The 19592-nt window shown below is 42.3% G+C and overlaps 2 protein-coding genes across 3 annotated transcripts in view; one reads left to right on the top strand and one right to left on the bottom strand.

The window, feature by feature from the left end:
- LOC147424443 (serine/threonine protein phosphatase 2A 55 kDa regulatory subunit B beta isoform-like) overlaps positions 1 to 16643 on the bottom strand; it is a 107569-nt gene extending 90926 nt beyond the window's left edge. For both annotated transcript variants that reach the window (XM_086500439.1, XM_086500440.1), the window contains exon 1: positions 15652 to 16643. In XM_086500439.1, the coding sequence (XP_086356565.1) occupies positions 15652 to 15769 (118 nt within the window). In that variant the 5' untranslated portion in view covers positions 15770 to 16643. The remainder of the gene's footprint in view (positions 1 to 15651) is intronic.
- Positions 8125 to 14732, top strand: LOC147424444 (uncharacterized). The gene has a single exon (XM_086500438.1). It carries the CDS (start codon positions 8989 to 8991, stop codon positions 11161 to 11163), a length of 2175 nt encoding a protein of 724 aa, XP_086356564.1. The 5' UTR covers positions 8125 to 8988; the 3' UTR covers positions 11164 to 14732.
- Positions 16644 to 19592: the final 2949 nt, after the last annotated feature.

Raw genomic sequence — 19592 nt, 5'->3', positions numbered from 1 at the left:
GAACCCTTGTCATGAAGTAGCTTGTCCACATACACATAGGGTTAGATGTGCACGTGACATCTAATAAGTGAAAATGACTAGAATAGGGAAAATAGGTCTATGCACTGTAAAAATATATACCTTCATAAGTTCAGAATAGTCTGAACTCAGGAATTATAAGAGGGAATAAAGCACTCATAAAACTATAAAAGCAAGGGACACACGAAAAGAAAAGAAAAACAAAAACAAACTAACTAACTAACTAAATCACTTTGTTTGCTTCGAAACAAAACTAGATAAAACAAAACATTATTAACTAAAAAATGTTTTTAGAAAAGGCATGTGTAAAATAAGTTGACGCAACTTACTTGGCTTAAAACAAGTACTCAACTTTAAGTAAAAAAAGGATAAGACATCTTAAAAACTTAATCCTAGAAATCAAACTTCACACAACAACTTATAACGGAACACATTCTCAAGTCCTCAGGTAAGCTAAATATGAAATCGAAAAATGAATACTACTACAAACCTACGAAGAGCAAAGAACCAAACTTGACAATATGAGATCTCAACTTCACTGCTTGTCCAAACAGGAAGAATAAGATTATCACCTTTATCATGCATAGCTTGGACAACAGCTATGACATCCCTACTCACGTCGTCAATGCCCAAGAGTAGGTGCAGGTTTATATAGAGGTCATTCATGCTTTGAACGTACTCTACAAAACCAACGAGCTGAGTTTCTATCACCCTCCGGAGGTGATGGGCATACTCAGCCATGATAAAGGCTAGCAATTGTCAAGCTATAGTGAAAATACTAGAAACGCTAAAGATCAAAACAACAACATAAGGTGTTATTAAGTCAAACAATAAGTCGGCTTTTTAGCTCCCCACTTCTATTGAATTTACTACTGATTATCTTGAACATTCCAAAGGAAGAAACACTAAAAATAAACTTACTACGATGCAAAAATGAACGAACTTTTTTCATGATTCTTTTGAATGAGTATCCTTTTTCAACTAGTAAAGAAATAAGATGGCAAGATTGAACAACAAAAGTAGATTTACTAGAACAAAGACGAGAAAATCTAAATAGTTGAGAGCAAATGACACCGTACTTAGCTAAAAGAGAAATGTTCGAAGAAATGTGAGGCATGCGGATGATTTTTAGATTGGCATATTTTGGTTCAAGGCGGTTATCATAGATATCTGCTTCTAATCCCAAGGGAGTCTGAAAAATCTTAAGGTCTAAAAAGGCACAACAATCACTATTTGTGGTACAATTAAGTTCACAAAACTCCTTGGGATAAATCCCTCCGCCTACAGAACTCGAATTCAAGTACATAAAATCTTGAAAAGAAGGAACGTCAGGGACAAAAAGATCATCTACAAAGCGTCTTACATTGCATAACCTGTGCAAAAATATTGGGCAAGTGTTAGCAAGGACAAGACGCTCCATAAAATCAAACTCATAAGTAAAAAGATAGAAATTAGCAAGAAAAACAGCACAATTGGTACCCATAGGGATACCAATTGTTTGCTTGAAAAGAGTCGCCGATGGTTATATATAAATTGTCCAAAAGAAAATCTAACCAAGATATGATTTCAATGTCATCTACAATCCTGGTGAATCTCTTTCTTCCTTTGTCTACATCTACATTCTTATTTTTCAGCCATAAGAAGTCAAAGTTCAAGGCTGACTTTTCTACTAGCAATGCCTTGTACCTATCCTTCTCAAGCTTGTACGCAAAAACTTTTGAAATAAGAGACTTGACTCTAAATTTAAGGTCCTCCAAATTTAGCTTCGTGTATAGCGTTGTAAAGTCAAAAGTTTGGAGACATAAAGGAGAAGATTTCTCCTTAAGGCTTCTTGAAGAGTTCAAAAACTTTAAAACAGGAATCACACCTACTGAATCATTTAAAATCCAACTTGAATCGGTAGGTACGTCTGCTTCCTTTAGCATATTATTCCACAATTCATTTACGCTAGGTAAAATGGCTTTGAAACAATAACTAAGCCATTTGGAAACCTCGGTCAAAGAGGTGTTACAAGAAGCAACTATAAATCTAGGCTTTATAGGGTTCTTGTGGAACTTCCAAACGGTATATAAAAAAGGTAATTTAGGCTGGCACTTAAAACCAAAAGACTTACAAAAGTCTTGATGTTTCAAGATAACCTCTTGCATTGAAAGATCACAATCACTGTAAGTCTGAGAATTTACTTCACCTAACAAGCATTCTAAATAGAACTTTTTGCACGTAACAACAAAGTTATTAGAGCACTTATCTACATAAGAGATTACAAAATCACGATGAAATTTCCTAAGAGCATCACGATCAGAAGAAGATAAGCTATTCCTTCTTGAAGAAACTTTCCGAGAGCAAGATGCTAATTTCAAAGAAGCTTTCTTGAGGATTACAGACTTCCAATGGGTAAAAATACCTTGAACTCCTAAAGACTCCTCAAACTTTACTACGAAACTAGAAATTCCTTTTTCTATGGCTTTGAGAAGGCAAGAGTCGTTTGAGGAAGGGAGCCTATATTTAGTACCTCTTGAGAAAAGGTCTTTCAAAGAATCCGAAGGAAGGATAGAACAATCGGCAGTAACTACATGACCCAAAGCTCCATTTACGTAAGAAGAAAAGGCAGTTTTACTACAAGGGCAATCAATACTTGAGATTGCAAGCCTCTCTTGCTTTTTAAGATTACGTCCTATGTCACTATAGTTGAAAGCTTTTTGTCCTAAAGTTTTCACATATTTGAAAGCTACGACAGGATGGTTCCATACCTTTCTCACACAAGGAGGGAGAGCATCCAAAGCTTCTTGAGATCTCAAAATAGAGCTTAATCCAATCTTGTCTAAGTCAGGGGAGATAAAGATAGTTATCAACAAATCTTTCTTTCCAACCAAGGGATTTTTCAGACTAGGACATTTGGACTTCAGAAATTTGCCTAACAGTACTCGAAGTTGAGTACTATGAGACTCTCTTAGCTCCAAATCTTCATAAGAGTAGTTCTCAAGGGTATACAAGAGCTTAAATAGGATCCTTATATTATACCTTTCAAATATTTTATAAGAAAAAGAACCCAATTCCATGGCGCTAGATAAGTAAATCAATCTCCGTTTGAAATCTCTATAAGCAAAAATTCTATGGCTAGAAGTAGTCATAGTCTGTATCAAGAAAGATTTAAGTTTTTAACTAAGTCTAATTTGAAGAATTTGCATGTTTTTGGTGATGGTCCTATTCATTGGGCTTCTTTTAAGAATGTCTTAGTTAGTACTCATTACACAAGTTCTTCCATAAAAGCCCTCAATCGTTTGAGGCGTTTAAGGAAAAAACATCTTGCGGTAGATTGTCCTCTAAGTCCGGTTCATACCTCTCAAGTTATTTATGTTATTTATAATATTCACGATAGTTCTATGATGTATGTTGGCCAAACCTTTCGAACAGCTTTTGTTCGTTTTCAGGAACATGTAAGAGAAGCGAGAAAAGTTCAAAGTAAGAGCACCGTACATGAAAGTGTGAAACCCTTGTATGCGGCAATAGCAAAACATGGGTTTGAGTCTTTCCGTTGTTTTCCCATTGAGCACATAGAAGGTAATTTTAGAAACTCTAAAGAGTTCTATAAATCAACATGGCCTCGAGAGATGTTTTGGATGAGAACTTTGCATACTTTTTCCCCTAAAGGGTTCAACTTGGAAGGAAAGTCTTCTTTACGTAAAAATAAGACAATTTACCATAAGAAACCTATGCTTTGGCGAAGGCATCCCAAACCCGAGTTAGTTCTCCCTTCAAGTCAGTTTAAAAGAATTTGGATTCCTAAAGGTTCTCGTTCAGATCCGCCTTCTATCCCTAAAATCAATCCAGTTGTTTTGCACAACACTATTTCTAGTAGAGTACAAGGTCTCCCTAGGGCTTCAATCTCTAGAATTGAGAGTGATGACCCAAATGCTTCTGATGGTTTCTGACGGAAATTTGATGATCATACTGTGTGCAACCAAAGGATATGCATCTACTCAGTGCTTGGGCATGCACGATCTACGAACAGACTCACAAAAGTGTCAGAACACTTCCTAAGCTAGGCTAACTCAATTGGACTGAACCCTTGGCATGAAGTAGCTTGTCCACGTGCACATAGGGTTAGATGTGCACGTGACATCCCCTCCTTTTCAAAGTGAGGTACTGGTACCGAACTGTATGGCGTCGAGGGAGATTGCCAACAGCGTCCGGAATCCTGGAAAGGACTCTTCGCCGGCCCACTCTGATGTGTGGGTCGTGCAATACTTGAACTTCATAAAGGTCTGCAAAGCTTGCTTCTTTGGGCTGCACCGAAAGCGACACAAAGTCATCTGGGGCTCCTTCAATTCTTCAACTTCGTCTATAGTCATGCGGCTACTTTCTTCAAGAATCTCCGAGGATGAAAATTCCTGAAACCACTTCCAGCACAAAAACATGAACATACCCATTCCATGTAAAGTGACTAAACAAATTCTAATCTTCCTAAAAGATTGTACATGCAATGTAGATGAACATAGAGACGGAGTGCCAAACTGTTCATCAAACACACGCAAACAATGGGGTCGAATGCCCATAGCTTGTTGCAACCTAGTGACGAGATAATTCACAAACATGGGAGCATCATCATTAGCACCTTCATGTGCAAAATCAAAGCTATCAATGTTCATTCTACTCTCTTGATTATTGTCAGCCATGTTAACAAAATTTATGTTTATACTTAGTATATGCTTTGGCAATACAAAACCTTAGTTGCCACTCCTCTTAGCCTTTGAAAATCGGCTCTTAAGTATCTACACCCACGGCTCAATTCGGATACTGTGTCATGCCAAGGAAGAGAAATGGAATGTGAATTCCTTGAATGCAAACATTTCATCTTTTTGAGTGATCCACATACATCCGTGCTCATTCATGAGTGAATCGTGTTCATCATGCAATATGGCATGCCTGTGAAAAGGGATCACATAAGAACGGTGACTAAAATACAGGCAAGCATTACGAATGAAACACTCGAACAATGCGTGCTGACTAATCATTTGAACACATAATACTTCCTGTGGGGGTTCTTTGGACCTCGACTCAAGAGCCAAGATCGGTTCTTCATGATCGATCGAATCTGTAATGAGGTTAGCTTCACTAGACAAAGTATCCACTAGCCCATCTTCCTTGTGAACAATCACATCATCATCCTGCAAATATTCATGCTCGTGAATAATCACATCTGTATCCTGTAAACCATCATGCTCGTGAATAATCACATCTTGATCATGCAAATCATCATGCTTATCATCGTCATGCTGATCATAATCATGCAATTCCTGTGTGTCGTGCTTTGGAGAAGACAAGAGTGAGAGAGTCTCCTTCTCCCGAATCTCTTTAAGTTGCGCCTGCACATTAGAAAGGAGTCGCAACAACTCTTTCATGTGTTGGTCGCTCATCGCTTTTCTTTCTGTGTTCGCGATCTAATTCTGCTTTTCTTTCTGCGCCCTCCAAGTGTGCTTGCTCGCGCTCACGCTCTATGGCTGCCATTCTTTCTTTGTGTTCACGATCAAATTTTGCCTTCCTTTTTGCTCTTCTTGCTTCGCGTTCTAACTTCCTGTCCATCATCATCTTGTCAAAAACCTCCATAGGAGTTGGTGCAATTCTGGGCGTAGATGGGGAAGGGGGAGGGTCGGAAAAACCTCCTGGTGGAGAAAACTCTTCTTCGCCATTCCCATGCTCACCACCTCCATACGAAGTATCCATTCTACTTTCGGTGATGACCATCCACTAAAGTCGTGGGTTCTTAAGTTCACGAGGAACTTGGGTTCTTGTGGGTCTTGGGTTCTCGGGTTCTTGGGGGTCTTGAGTCTTGAGGTTCTTGAGGGTCTGGAGATTTTTGAGGGTCGTGAGGTTCTTCTTTAGCTTGCAATCTGTGTTAGAGAAGGATCTTCACTTTACCCGAGCTCTTCTCTTTTCCGCGGGCACACCCCTTGGCGGTCTTGCGCTCACACCAAGTTTGCTTTTTCCCACCTCACGTCGATTGGCCGGCCACTAAGTGCACGGTCCGCTCTCAATGAGTGAAAAGAGAAACAAGAGAAGGCTGGACAGGCCCTTCTTTCTTGGGTTTCCTGTCATTCTTCAAAAACACGATTAGGAATCGACACGCCCAAGAGAACTTAGGTTACGTGAGACCGCAACAAGCAAAAAAAAAATTGTGGTTCTTTCCTTTAGTGATACAGAACACTGCCAAAGCTCTGATACCAATGTAAGGTGCAGCGGATGTGAATGTTGAACTTTGCTCAAGATGAGTGCTCCGAACTATGCTCAAGGGTTCCTTTTACTTGCGGAAGAGAGAGCCTTCCGTTCCTTTAGTGAGAGAGTGCAAATGATCACAAACAAAGTGCCAACGATGACGACGAAGACAACGACGAGACGGGCTGAAATCTGAAAACGCTAATGGCTGAAATCTGCAAATCTTTATCTGCTGAATTCTGACTCTATGTCGATGACGACGATACGCTGAAAACGCAGATACTGAAATCTGCGTTTTCCGGGCTGAATCTGCAAGCTTCGGTGGATCTGACCGTGCGGCGAGGATCTGTTGCGTGAAGGTGAGATCTGCTAGGTTTGGGGATTCTACTGCGGAGTCTGACTGCTGAAACTGAAAACGCTGGTCTAACTGCTGGTTCGATCACGGAGAATCTGCAAAACATTGGGTTGACTGTCTGATGTAAAAACGCTAGGGCTGATTTTGTTGTTCTGCTAACGCTAGGGCTGATTTGTGAATTGATGGAAAAACGCTAGTGGATCTGATGTGTCTTGTTGTCGCCAGGGCTGGTCTGCAATTGCAAAATGCCAGGCTAAGTCTTGAAGCAAAAACGCTATGGTATTTGCTAGGGCTGAGAAGGGGCACTGTCGGATGTCTGGTCCTTGCTGCCTCTTCTGCCAGAAAGGGCTAGCGCTAGGTTTCTATACATACTTGCTTAGTGAATTTGCCCTACCCAGTTTTCAACAAAAGTCACTTAAAAATAATAAGTGAAAAATGACTAAAATAGGGAAAATAGCTCTATGCACCGTAAAAATGCTCCTGATGGGTTCTGATAGAAATATGATGATCATGCTCTGTGCAACCAGAGGATATGCATCTACTCTAAGTGCCTGGGTATGCACGATCTACGAACAGACTCACAAAAGTGCCAGAACACTTCCTAAGCTAGGCTAACTGAACTGGAATGAACCCTTGTCATGAAGTAACTTGTCAACGTACACATAGGGTTAAATGTGCACATGACAGGCCTCTTCTTACTGTCCATCAGTTTGTGAATAAAATGAGAATGAAAACTTAAGCGTTCTTCCCATGTTTTCAAACAAACCTCTCCATAACAAACTTGTCATGTGAGGATCACAATCGCTGACAATTGACTATGGCATACCATGGTACTTAAACACATTGTACCTACATCAACAATCGTGCCATCAGATCAGATTTTATTTTCTTCTTCCTAACTGGAATAAAATGAGCATGTTTGTTGAACCTGCAAACAATGGTTCATATACCATCATTCATGTCTACATTCTCGAAAGATCAAAGATAAAATCCATTGCAATACTTTCCCATGGCTTATCTGGAATAGGCAATGGTTATAACAACCCTGGTGCCTTTTGCCTGTCACTTGACCTTTTGGCAAATTAAGCATGCTCGCACAAAGGCATCCACATCTCTCCTCAAAGTAGGCCACTAAAAGAATGTCTCGGCCGCTTTCACTGTCGTATCTACACAACGATTTCCTGCATACGATGGGACATGACTTTCTACCATAACCTTATGTCGCAATGGCCTATTGACACATAGTTTGTCATGCATCATCATAAAACCATTCCAAAGAGATAGTGCTCATGGTGTTGTCCATTCAACGATTGTTCAAAGATCCTTGCAAAATCTTCATTTTTAGCATATTAATCCTTCATATCATCAAGCTCATGATCATAAGGAATTGACACAGCTGAAATTTGTGGCTTTCTTGACAATGCATCAGCCACAACATTCACTTGATAGACTGCCCATTTACCTTGTTTGCGAGCTTCGTGCATCTTCTTGAGTTCACTTGCTTTGGTCTTGAGTTGGTTCGAGGTCAATTCTTCGGCGATCCATAGCTTTGTTCCCTTTAGGAGATGAGACTGGCATAGTATTTTCCATCGCTCTTCTTTATCCTTGAGAGTAAGGATACAATGCTTGGGTGGCACCTTTCTATGTGTGTCATTGATCCATGAGACGGTGTATTTTACTGGTTGGAGAATGCCATTGAGCTTGGCGATTGCGTCTTCAAGAGTGTCTTCGTCTGTGCACCATGGTGAGGGGAGTCCTCCAATCCGGACCTTGAGGCTAATAGATTCTTGTAGCCGATTTTCTTGTAAGGCTGCTTGAACTTCGTTGAGAATCTTTTACAAGTTGCTTCGTGGACTTCTTTCTGGGCTTCTTTGACAATTTCAGCAAAAGCGTTTTCGGCCTCGTGTGCTTTCACAAGTAGAGCTTGGCTCTCTACTTCCTTTGTTTCCTCAAGCTTGCACAAACGCTGCTTGAGTTTAGCATTTTCCTCGATGAGCTCTTGTATCTGCGCCTCTAGGGCCATAGTTTTTTCCAGGCGCGTCCGATTTAATCGGGCTTCCTCACGCGTGCGCGCATGGTTGCCGCATGGTTCAGTTTTTCGGACGCGAGCAGGGGATTTTTGACGCGCTAGCAAAAAAACCCCCGATTTGTCAAATGTGCCCAAAACGCCTCTGCGCGAATTGTGAAAAACCTGCAGCCATCCCGTTTGTGCAGAGAGAGCCCCCATCAAAGCTTGAGAGCCGAGAGGACTCGAGACCGCGAGCCGGGAGCCCTACCCAGTGCCCATACACTCTCCCGCGCGCGGCTGATTCTTCACCTACGCCGTCCGTTACTCGTGAGGCCTCCACTTTGTCAAGGTTTGCAACTTTGCAGTGTGCACCTTGCAAGTTTGCAGAATCCATATGGGCCGAGTGAAGCGTCCCGAATGGCAGTATGTAGAACAATTGAAGCCTCAAAAGAAAGGGCAATTTACATGTAAATGCAAGTATTGTGGGCATACTTGGGACGGCGGTCCCTCCCGTATTCGTGCACATTTATTGTCCCTCTCTGGCTATGGTGTAGGCCCATGTGGACTGGTGCCAGAGGACGTCAAAGAGGTGGTCACAAGATTGCATGTAGATGTACAGAATGATGGGAAGGACCCAAATGCATTTGTAGATGCCTTGGTGGATGATTTGGGAGCTAATGCCTCTGCCTCAGGCTCAATGAGTACACATGCATCAGGGAGTGCTCATGTAAGTGCCAATGGGACTTCGGCTTCCAAATCAAATGTGGGGTCCTCGAGCAAGAAGAGGAAGGTTGCACAAGGGCCCTTGGCAAGTGCATTTAGCTTGCAAGCACGCAAGCAAGCAGATCAAGCCTTGCGCAGGTTTTTTTATGCAGAGGACATTCCTGAATGGAAAGTGCGGAGTCCTTTCTTTTTGGAAATAGTCAAGGCAATTGGACAAGTTGGTCCATCGTATGTGCCTCCCACATACAATGCTTTGCGCACCACAGAGTTAAATGATGAGGTCAAATGCATTGGTCATAAGATCATGGGTGTGCGCGAGAAATGGAAAAAACATGGATGCACAATTGTATGTGATGGATGGTCTGACACTAGACGCAGGTCTATCATTAACTTTCTTGCATGCTCTATACATGGTTCTGTGTTTTTGAAATCTGTGGACACATCTGGGGAGACAAAGACATCAGAATTTATTTTCAAGCAGCTTAAGGATGTGATTATTGGGGTAGGACCCTCCAATGTTGTGCAGGTATGCATGGACAATGCAACTAATTGTGTTGGGGCCGGGCAAATTGTGGAAGAGAAATGGAAACACATTTTTTTCACGAGGTGTGCATGCCATTGCTTGGACCTCTTGTTTGAGGATATTGGGAAGCTCCCTTGGATTGCAAAAATTCTTGAAGATGCAACAAAGGTTGTCACATTTGTCACAAGGAAGTCCAGTGTCTTGGCATTGTTTCGAATGCTTAGCAAGAAGGAATTGTTGAAGCCATCGGCCACTCGATTTGCCTACTACTTCATCATGTTGGCTAGTCTTGTGGATGAGAGATGTATGCAAGGTGTGCGTAGGCTTATGATTGATGCAAAATTTGTGAAAATGAAGGCATCCAGGACTGCAAAGGCCATAGTGGTCTCGGACATTGTGTTTAATGCATCCTTTTGGCAAGAGGCCAAGTTGATTTTGAAGATTTGTGCTCCCATCTTTAAGATACTTCGTTTGGCTGATAGGGAAGGAGCCACCATGGGGCTTGTGTATGAGCTTACGGATCGCATGGTTGAGCAAATTCAAAACATGCAAGGTATTGATGCGGCAAGGATGCAAGAGATCAAGGACCTATGCGTTGATAGATGGAATATGATGCACACACCATTGCATGCTGTGGGATACTTGTTGCATCCTATATGGCGAGGAAGAGGGCAATTCAATGATAGTGAGGTTCATGACGGGTGGATGACATTTTTGGACAGGTATACCAAGGGTGATTTGACCATGCAAGGTACCCTCATTGATGAGTTGGACACTTTCCTCACTGAAAGAAAGTCATTTGCTCATCCTATTGCAAAGGATCCAAAGAGAATGCAAGAGGGTGTAAAATGGTGGGAGACTTTTGGGGCTTGCACGCCCACATTGCAGACTCTTGCACTTAAGGTGCTTTCTCAAGGGACATGTGCCTCTCCATGTGAGAGAAATTGGAGCACCTTCTCTCTCATTCACACCAAGAGAAGAAATAGGTTACTTCCTGCTCATACCGAGAAGCTTGTCTACATACACACCAACTTGAGGCTCTTATGCAAGATCAAAGAGCGCGGCTATGAGAGAATGGAGGTGACATTGGAGATGCTTAATAAAGAGAAGGATGAGGATCGCTTGCTTGAGTTGCAGGAGATTCAGGAGGCTATTGCACAGAGCACTGCTGATGTTATGGAGTCTCTTCCGATTAGCATGCCCAGTGATATTGGGACTTCATGCTCTGTTGCTGAGGATGAGGCTTGGGATGAGGATGAGGATGATGAGGGTGATGATGAGGATGATGATGATGATGAGGAGGTGGCCTTTGATGAGAGTTAGAGCTCATTGCATTTTGCTCTAGCCTCGGTCCTGACTCCTCTTAGCTCTACAGTCTACTTATGTTTTGGATTCACTATTTAGCATGGAGCGGCTGGACTCCACCCTCTAGGCTCTATTTATGTTTTGTCATTTGAATTTTGGAGTACTCAGTACACAGTCTTGTTGGTTTTGGAGGCTCCATATTTTGCCATCTAGTATGATCATGATTCATTGATCATTTGATGTATCTATTGATCAGAGATCTTGATCTGTTTCTCGGCTCCCGACTCCTTGATTTAGCTAGATTCTACATTTTCAAGTTTCTATGATGTTTTAATGCATTATGTGGCTTTGGGCTACTCTCTAGAGTTTAGTGTTTTAATTTTAATTGCTATTTGTTATGAGATATATATATATACACTAATTTTTTAGTGCCGTATGGTATTCCACGTATGGAATCTTCGGGGGGTCTGAATCGGGCTTATATCGGGCTTCCATACCCGCTCGAGTGAGACGCATGGTTGCCGCATGAAAAAACTATGTCTAGGGCTATGATCCTCGCATCTTGGCGAGCAATAGGGTCCTTCTTCGGTGCCGCTGCCACCGCAAGAAACGTCTTGCGGGTGCGAGAGATTGGTGTAGAGGACATCTTACCACGAAGGTGAGAATGCCCCCTTACTTGAGGCTTAGGGTTATGAGCGAGCCTTACGAACGTGGCCAAGGCTCACTGTGTGAAGGGCTCCCTCTTTAGCGTCGCTGCCAACAGTTGAGCAAAGGAGAACGCTGACACGCTGCCGGCATTGAACAAGGACGCCCGTCGGTTTTTGCTGCGCAGTACAGTAGCAGGACGCCAATCGGTTTTTGTTCGTAGTACAGTAGTTGAAGTTGTCGCACAGGCTACGCCAGAGAGGTGGGGCTTGCCCGTGTAGGCTACGCCAGAGACAGGGGGTGTTTACAGCTGCAGGCAAGGCTGCGCTAAGGCTAACGTCTCCCCACAGGGAGGCCTCTCGCCCAAGGGAAGGCTTTGGTGGCGAGCTGCTAGGGTTTCTGTTGCGCAGAGAGAGAGAGAGAGAGAGAGAGAGAGAGAGAGAGAGAGAGAGAGAGTCTCCTGAACCAATCAACCGTGGCAATGAATAACTGATACAATGTACAATGGGGGGCAAGGGGTCACATATATACCACCTCAGTAAATTACCCTACCCAGACTTTGACAAATAAGTAAAATAAATACCTAAAAGCCATACTAAGTAATGGGATCACATTCCGCAGTTCACTTGAGATGCCAAACTCTAACAAAAAGCCACCCCCTCTCTTTCAATTTCCATCTGAGTTATTGCATTTAGCATTAGCATTTTCGTAGAGTAGCATTGATCGCTTTTATCCGTCCTCAAGCAATCCCTATCTTGCTAAAACTCCTTGCGTTGATGTTGAATTCAAATCCCCTCCTGCAATCAGCCCTAAAATTGTGATGTACTCCTTCAAAGAGACCCATATATGCAAGCTTTATGGATTGTTTTGCTGATTTTGTTGCAAACATCTCATGTGTGTGAGGTACACGGATGTAGATTATGATTGCCTCATATCCTAGTGACTCCAAAGAGAGTGGATAATGTCAAGCCAAATGCTAGCGAGCACCTCCTATAAGGCCGATGGTACCGCACTGAGAACATGGTGGCAACGAGCCTTCCAAACGTTCCTCAAGATGATGCTCACTATCGTGCAAAATAAATCGTCATTGTGTTGTGGATCACCTTATCTAGCTATCGTCGGGATCATGCTCAAAGTTCCTCTCTAATATCCATCTGATGTTAGCATGAACATCGGATCCGTGTCAAAACCCTCATAAAATAATTGTTCTCCTAGGAGATCCTTGAGCCAAGATACCGCACCCCAAAGTGGCACAGCCAAACAGTAAACCAACTCTACCGAACAGAAGTGTAAACACTCTCCAAATGACACGAAGCGGGGAAGATCCATAAGCAGTGGCTGGAGACTGAACATTTGAAGTACAAATATGATGCATGTAATATCATGTCCCAGGGAAGCAACCCACATCCCAAAAGGTTATAACCAATATTTGCAGCCACGTAGACCGTGTCTTTGCTGCTTGACTATGCCAATCCTTACTGTTTACTCAAAAAAGGACACCAGACTCCAAAGCCCACCATGATTTGTAGAAGGCCACTGTCACTCCCCTAGGTCCCAAAATAGCTGAGAGATAGGTCTCCCCTCCCATATCCATAATCGTCACGATGAAGCCTCCTCTTATCGGGTCTACACACTGTCCCTTCCCCTTGGCACCAACTACTATGACCAGCTACCAAGGAGATCTCCTCATTGAAAAGGAAGCAAATACGACCAGATCCGTCATGTTGACTAGCCACGCTAAAGTATGGGGCCTTGTATCTCCTCAATAAAAAGGATGTAGATATGACCAAATTTGTCTTGTCAAGAAGCTACTAGTTGGAGGTGCTTAACTAAGATGGTAATCCCTTGGGCTTCTCATCAAAGAAAGCCCACCAACCCACATGCTCTAGCACAGTAACAGCACCTCGAAGTATCCTAGTCCCAATGCTCAAGTATAGCCTCCTCTATCTCAAGTCTCCTCTAGCTCTGATATCATACTGCTATGCCATCTAATGATCTGGCAAGAGTCTGGCCTTACACCAAGAAAGCATAGAGTGTGCTTGTCCAAAATCCCAAATGGCCCACTCAACGAATTTCCACTCCCCCATATGCTCAGAATATAAACAAAGAAGACATCCACACAAGGGATTGTCTCTCTATCACCTCCATGCAACGGGGTGACAGCTTGATCAATTACTCCTCATGGAAATCCAGATTTGAATTATGTGGAATGCATATAAGGAGACAAGTGTGACAATGATACAAGAGCATCAGGAAATGGGAACATCATGCCCTACTGCCAGGGGTGTATATTTATTATTTCTATCTCCATACCACAGTACTACTAAGCCACAGTAGACCGTAGCAGAATCTTCTAAGGTTCATTGCCCAAAAAAAAGCCTCAGACAATTAGCTTCGTAAGAAGTGCTCTACTTTGCATCTCTCGGTCAACGATAACCAAGCCACCCTCTATCCTAGGAAAGATGATAGTAGACCGTGCCTCCAAGGTAAGTGACTACTTGACATAAACTCAAGTTCTTAATGGAATGCATATAAGGAGACACATGTGACAGTGATACAAAAGCATCAATAAATTTTTAGGGGTGTATATCTCTATCTCCAAACCACCGTAATATAAAGCCAGTAAAGACCGAAGCAGAATCTTCCAAGGTTCATTGCCCGAAAAAAAAGCCTTGGACAATTAGCTTGGTAAGAATTTCTCTACTCTACATCTCTCGATCGGCAATGACCAAGCCACCCTCTATCCTAGGCAAGATGATAGTAGATCATCTGACCCGTGAGGATAACTTACTGCCTTCCAAGGTAAGTGTCTTCTTGACATAATCTCAATAGAATGCATTTAAGGAAACACTTGTGACAGTGATACAAGAGCATCAGTAAATTTTTAGGGGTATATATCTCTATCTCCAAACCACGTACTACTAAAGCCAGAGTAGACCGAAGCAAAATCTTCCAAGGTTCATTGCCCAAAAAAAGCCTCGAACAATTAGCTTGGTAAGAATACTCTGCATCTCTCGATCAGCCATAACCAAGCCACCCTCTATCCTAGACAAGATAATAGTAGACCATGTGGATAACTTACTGCCTTCCAAGGTAAGTGTCTACTTGACATATATTAAAATTCTCACAAAAGACACCTCAGCTCATACATGATTCGCCTATATTGCTTGCACACTAAGCTCATCAGTAAAACTCTGTCTGATATATGTGTGATAACATAGATTGTGCAACAGGTCCAAGTTCTCATTGTGAGAGCAACAAATACCTGCAACACTAATGAAAATCATACTGCTTATATAAAAGTAGGTGGACGCCACATTTCAGAAACCTCTTCATTGCCTGCACAAATGTCTTCTCATTTGAAAGCTGACCATAAACCCACATTCATCCTCATAGGGTTAGCTGCTCTTGCAAAACTTATCATAGATCATTGAGCAATTTACAGGGTTTCTTGCGATATCGGTCTATACAACACAAAAGCCCACTCTTGAAATTTGTAGCCAAGTGCTTTGGATGGTTAGCACTGTTGTGCTGGGCAGAATGAAGAAGTACAAAATATTTAAGCTGCTCGATCCTTCTGTACAGAACCTAAGGCCAGTTGAAGCAGGAGCTACATGCTTATTAGCAGAGCTCTTGAATGCCCACTCCTGACGGTCCAACTTTTTAATGACATTCACATTAACAGCTCTTGTATGCCTGCGCCCCATAGTCCACTTCACAATGGTCCCCCAGTAACAATTAAATTTAAATGAACAGCGAGCATACTCACCTTTAGTTCTCAACTGTAAGCAGAGAAGAATGCCACTGCTGTCACGATCCTAAAAGTAACCTTAAGTTCACATAATAGACTAGAGCATCTACCTTCTTGGACTTCCTCGCCGGGTACACGCTCTCCAAATACTTGTGAGAATTTCCATTCCAACGCTCGAGGTACCGAAGTAGCCGGACTCCCCCCACCAGAGAGCCCTCGTGAAATCATCAGTGTTTGCTCAGCCCTGTTGTTGAGCCTCTATACCAAGTGAACTTTTCACTTTACCAGTAACAGAGAGACTAGATTAGAAGCAGCGGCAGGTTCCTCATCCAGGCATTCCATTTTCCATGGCCCAATTTCTTCTAAGATGTTGACATGAGAAATCTGCTGTTGCATGGTTGAGCTGGAGAGCAAGGTCTCTTCTACCTGGTCGAACTCTATTCTTCTGCGAGGTTCTCACACCGTCGCCGCCAATAGGAGCGGAAGAGCAACAGAATGACTTTTGCGACAATAGTGTGTCTAGGTGAGATGAAGAAGTCGAAGAGAGGGGAGGGAGCAGATAAGCAGGGATCCACTCAGGGCTTTTAAAGTGCACCAAGCGATCAGAGACCAGACCCGAAGCAGAGAAAAACTGAGAACTCCAAAACAAAGCTGCGAGCCCGGACCCAAAGGACACGTCGAGAGCCTAAGTAAAGAAGGAGAACAGAGAATTGAATGAAAAGAGAAAGCTGTTCGCAGGCGAAAAGCTCAAAGAAAAGAGCAAAAGAGGCTGGTGGGCATGTAGGCGAGAAAGAAGGATGCTCTAAGCTACTCTTTTCTGCACTGGAGGGCACTGCTCAAGAGCGAGGGATGATGACGACGCCGGCTTTTGCACCTATTATTCTAATGGCTAGACTAGATGGCCACAGAGAGAGAGAGAGAGATAGAGAGAGAGAGAGAGAGAGAGAGAGACTGCACTCCTCGCCTATGCTTTCCTCATTCCCATTTCGCGAGCCTAGGCTAGTAGATATGAGCTGCGGGAGCTCTCTCTCTCTCTCTCTCTCTCTCATCAATGGCGGAGTGGTACTCACCCTCGTCTTCTGCTTTACCAGCTTGTGTAATGATGACATGGGTCATGGTGACTTCTCACCTTTGGGCTCTTTGCACACCTCACACTAGCTTACAGAGAATCTCGCGATACCACAGATTCATTAATCTATGAATTATGACATAAACATCATTTGTAACGACTAATAAATGAATAATGCAGGAGTCTCAGCTAGCCTCCTGCCTGTTAAAAATTCAAAGCAGCCAGTTAGGAGAATGAGATTGGGGAGACGTAATAGCTAAATGTACAAATTAATATGTGGGAAAATTCACTTATAGGAATAAATAAATAAAATAAATAAAACCGATCGATTTCTCGAAAGATTCCCTCTAAACCTTTCTGATCTCTTTTCCTACGTCACAACTCGTGAAGCCTGACCAAGATTGAGAGAGAGAGAGAGAGAGAGAGAGGAGAACCCTCCGTGTTGGCCTTGCTCATCCATGAGCTTGCTCCTTGTGTGCTATTTGCTTTGCACTATCGTTGGCCTATCACAACCCTGTTGCATTGGCCGTTTTACCTCCTCTTTGTTGAGCCCTAATGTATTAACCCACTTTGGTCTTAGACTATCCCCAAGTTGCCATGATTTTTGCCGAAATCCATTCTACAGTCTTCCTCCTATGTGTGCCTTATCTTGGCGACTCTTAAGAGCTTGGGGAAATAGAAGCCCTGGTGCCCAGTGACGTGAAGACAGGGAAGAAGGGGTGATGGTGACACTCCGCTTGCGCGTCTTATGGTGGAATACCATTCGACCCCATCTAAAAATAGATTAGAGAGACACACTAAGCGTTACACACACACACACACAAACACAGCTCGAAGAGAGGGTAAGAGAGAGAACATATATTGAGATTCCATCAAAGAGCTCCTGCTAGGCTTAAAGGATTTTGTGTCTATTTGAGATCAAGGCTTTTCTTGGATACTAATGGAGGGGTTGAGGTTTTTCTCTAGGAAAATATGAAATAATATATTAGACAAAGAAAAAGTTGATTGCCTCATTGCATGAGTGACCTCACTTTACCCAAGTACCTGAAGGCTAGTAGAGAGCTGCAAGATTGGCCAAATGAAATGGAACCAAATAAAAAACGGCAAAACTTTTGTGTGCCACACATTGTGATCCCCATTCATTGTCTTTTATACACCTATAATATGATATAAGGGAAAGGGTTTTCATGTTGTCCATGTGTGGAGAGTAGTGTGGCTCCAACTTGAAAGCAGTAAAACCTCCAAGATAGTGACTGCTACCTACGAGAGCCCAAGCGGTGGATCCAACCTGCAGGAGAGGATAAAGGCCACCATCTAGCAAAATATCATTCTCTTAGACCCTCTCTTTTCTTTACTTCTTGGGATGGTAAACCAAGCTAATGAGCAAGAGTTGAGAAGGCTTCGAAGGCACAAAATGCGAGCAGGCTCAAGATGCCCAAGATTAACATCCATAATTGAGTTATGCTCATATTGCATTGCCTGCTCCCACTTCACACTATCTTCCATCTCAATAGCCTCTTGGTAGAGCAGGTAGACTCTCCGCAGTTAGTAACCAACGAATAGTCTAAACCTGGCTAAAAACACTCAGGGGCACGAGATACACGTGTAGATCTCCTTATTGCCTGACTGTTGGACTCTGCTCTCGTAGCATCAGTAGCTCTCTCTGGAGCACTACTAGTGGTGGGTACATCGCTAGTTGACTGATTTGTTTGCATAACTAGACTTGAAGCTATGTCCTCGAATCTCATGTTGTGATAGTCAACCTCTTTCACAAGCTATCTATGCATCTTTGATTCATTAAAGATCACTTGTGAGCTGTGAATAACTCTCCAAGATTCTGGATGCTAGAGACGATAACCCATCTCTCCATATGTACCATAGCCAATGAAGTTGCATTTGTGTGACTTCGGGTCAAGCTTCTTTCTAAGCTCTTTAGGCACATGTGAAAATGTCTCTCACCCAAACACATGTTGTAAGATTCCCAATTTTTGGGTCTCTTTTAAAAATAAGAAAAAATGATTTCGATATCCGTTTCGTGAAATTTTGGTTTAAAATGCTTATTTGGCAGTGTTGTAAGGTTCTAAAGTGAAAAACAAGATCGTTTTCATGTTTCAGTAGGCCACACTAATGTATGGTTCAATTTTGGGAGGAAAAGTGCTTTTTTATAGCTTTTCATCCTTTTTGTGCTTTTCGGTGCTTTTTTGCAAAAAGCAGAGCCGGAACTTTAATCTACGAGTCCCAAGGAAGCATTGGTTCATTTTTGTAAAATTATGCTTTTAAAACGTTGTTCACGCTATTTTTAGCTTTTCATGATTTTTTGTGTTTTTTTAGTGAAAAGCGACCCCTCTTTCTTTCTCCGGAGGACAACGAAACCCGTGGTTTAATTTTAGATATTTTTTCTTCTTATACTATTTTTAGCTTTTCGTGTTTTTCAAAGTTTTTGAAAAGCAATGTGCTTTTTTTAGTCACCGTCGAGTTTAAAAACGACCATCCGGTGAAGAAACGAGATTAAACGAAATTTTTACGAGAATTATTTTTGTAAAAAGCAACAACGTAAATACGTCCGAGCAGTACGGGAAAGTCATAATTATGTATGGGCATCACGGTGGAGCATAGTTTAGTCACGATTTAAAGCCTTGAGACAGCATAAAAGTGTCAAACTTCTTATACCACTGTCGTGATAATTGTCTCAAACCATACAGAGCCCTTTTCAGTTTGCATACAAGTTCCTCGCGTGTAGGAACTACAAAACCTTCAGGCTGTTTCATGTATATGTCCTCTTCAATGTCACCATCCAAAAACGTTGTCTTAACATCCATTTGATTCAATTCCAAATCAAGCACCGCAACGAGAGCAAAAAGGGCACGTAAAGTTGTAAGCTTTACAACAGGAGAAAAGATTTCTTGAAAATCAATTCCTTCTTTCTGTGCATATCCTTTTGCAACCAATCTTGCCTTGTACTTGGGTTTTTCATCCACTATC

This window comes from Adiantum capillus-veneris, chromosome 25, assembly GCF_014529385.1.
Source record: "Adiantum capillus-veneris isolate H3 chromosome 25, ASM1452938v2, whole genome shotgun sequence".
In the NCBI taxonomy this organism is placed as follows: domain Eukaryota; kingdom Viridiplantae; phylum Streptophyta; class Polypodiopsida; order Polypodiales; family Pteridaceae; genus Adiantum; species Adiantum capillus-veneris.
Note: the sequence above shows the minus strand (reverse complement) of the source record. Positions and strands in the feature narration are given on the sequence as shown.

Excerpts from the sequence above, each read along its gene's own strand:
- LOC147424444 (XM_086500438.1), top strand. The coding sequence starts at position 8,989 with ATGGGCCGAGTGAAGCGTCCCGAATGGCAGTATGTAGAACAATTGAAG.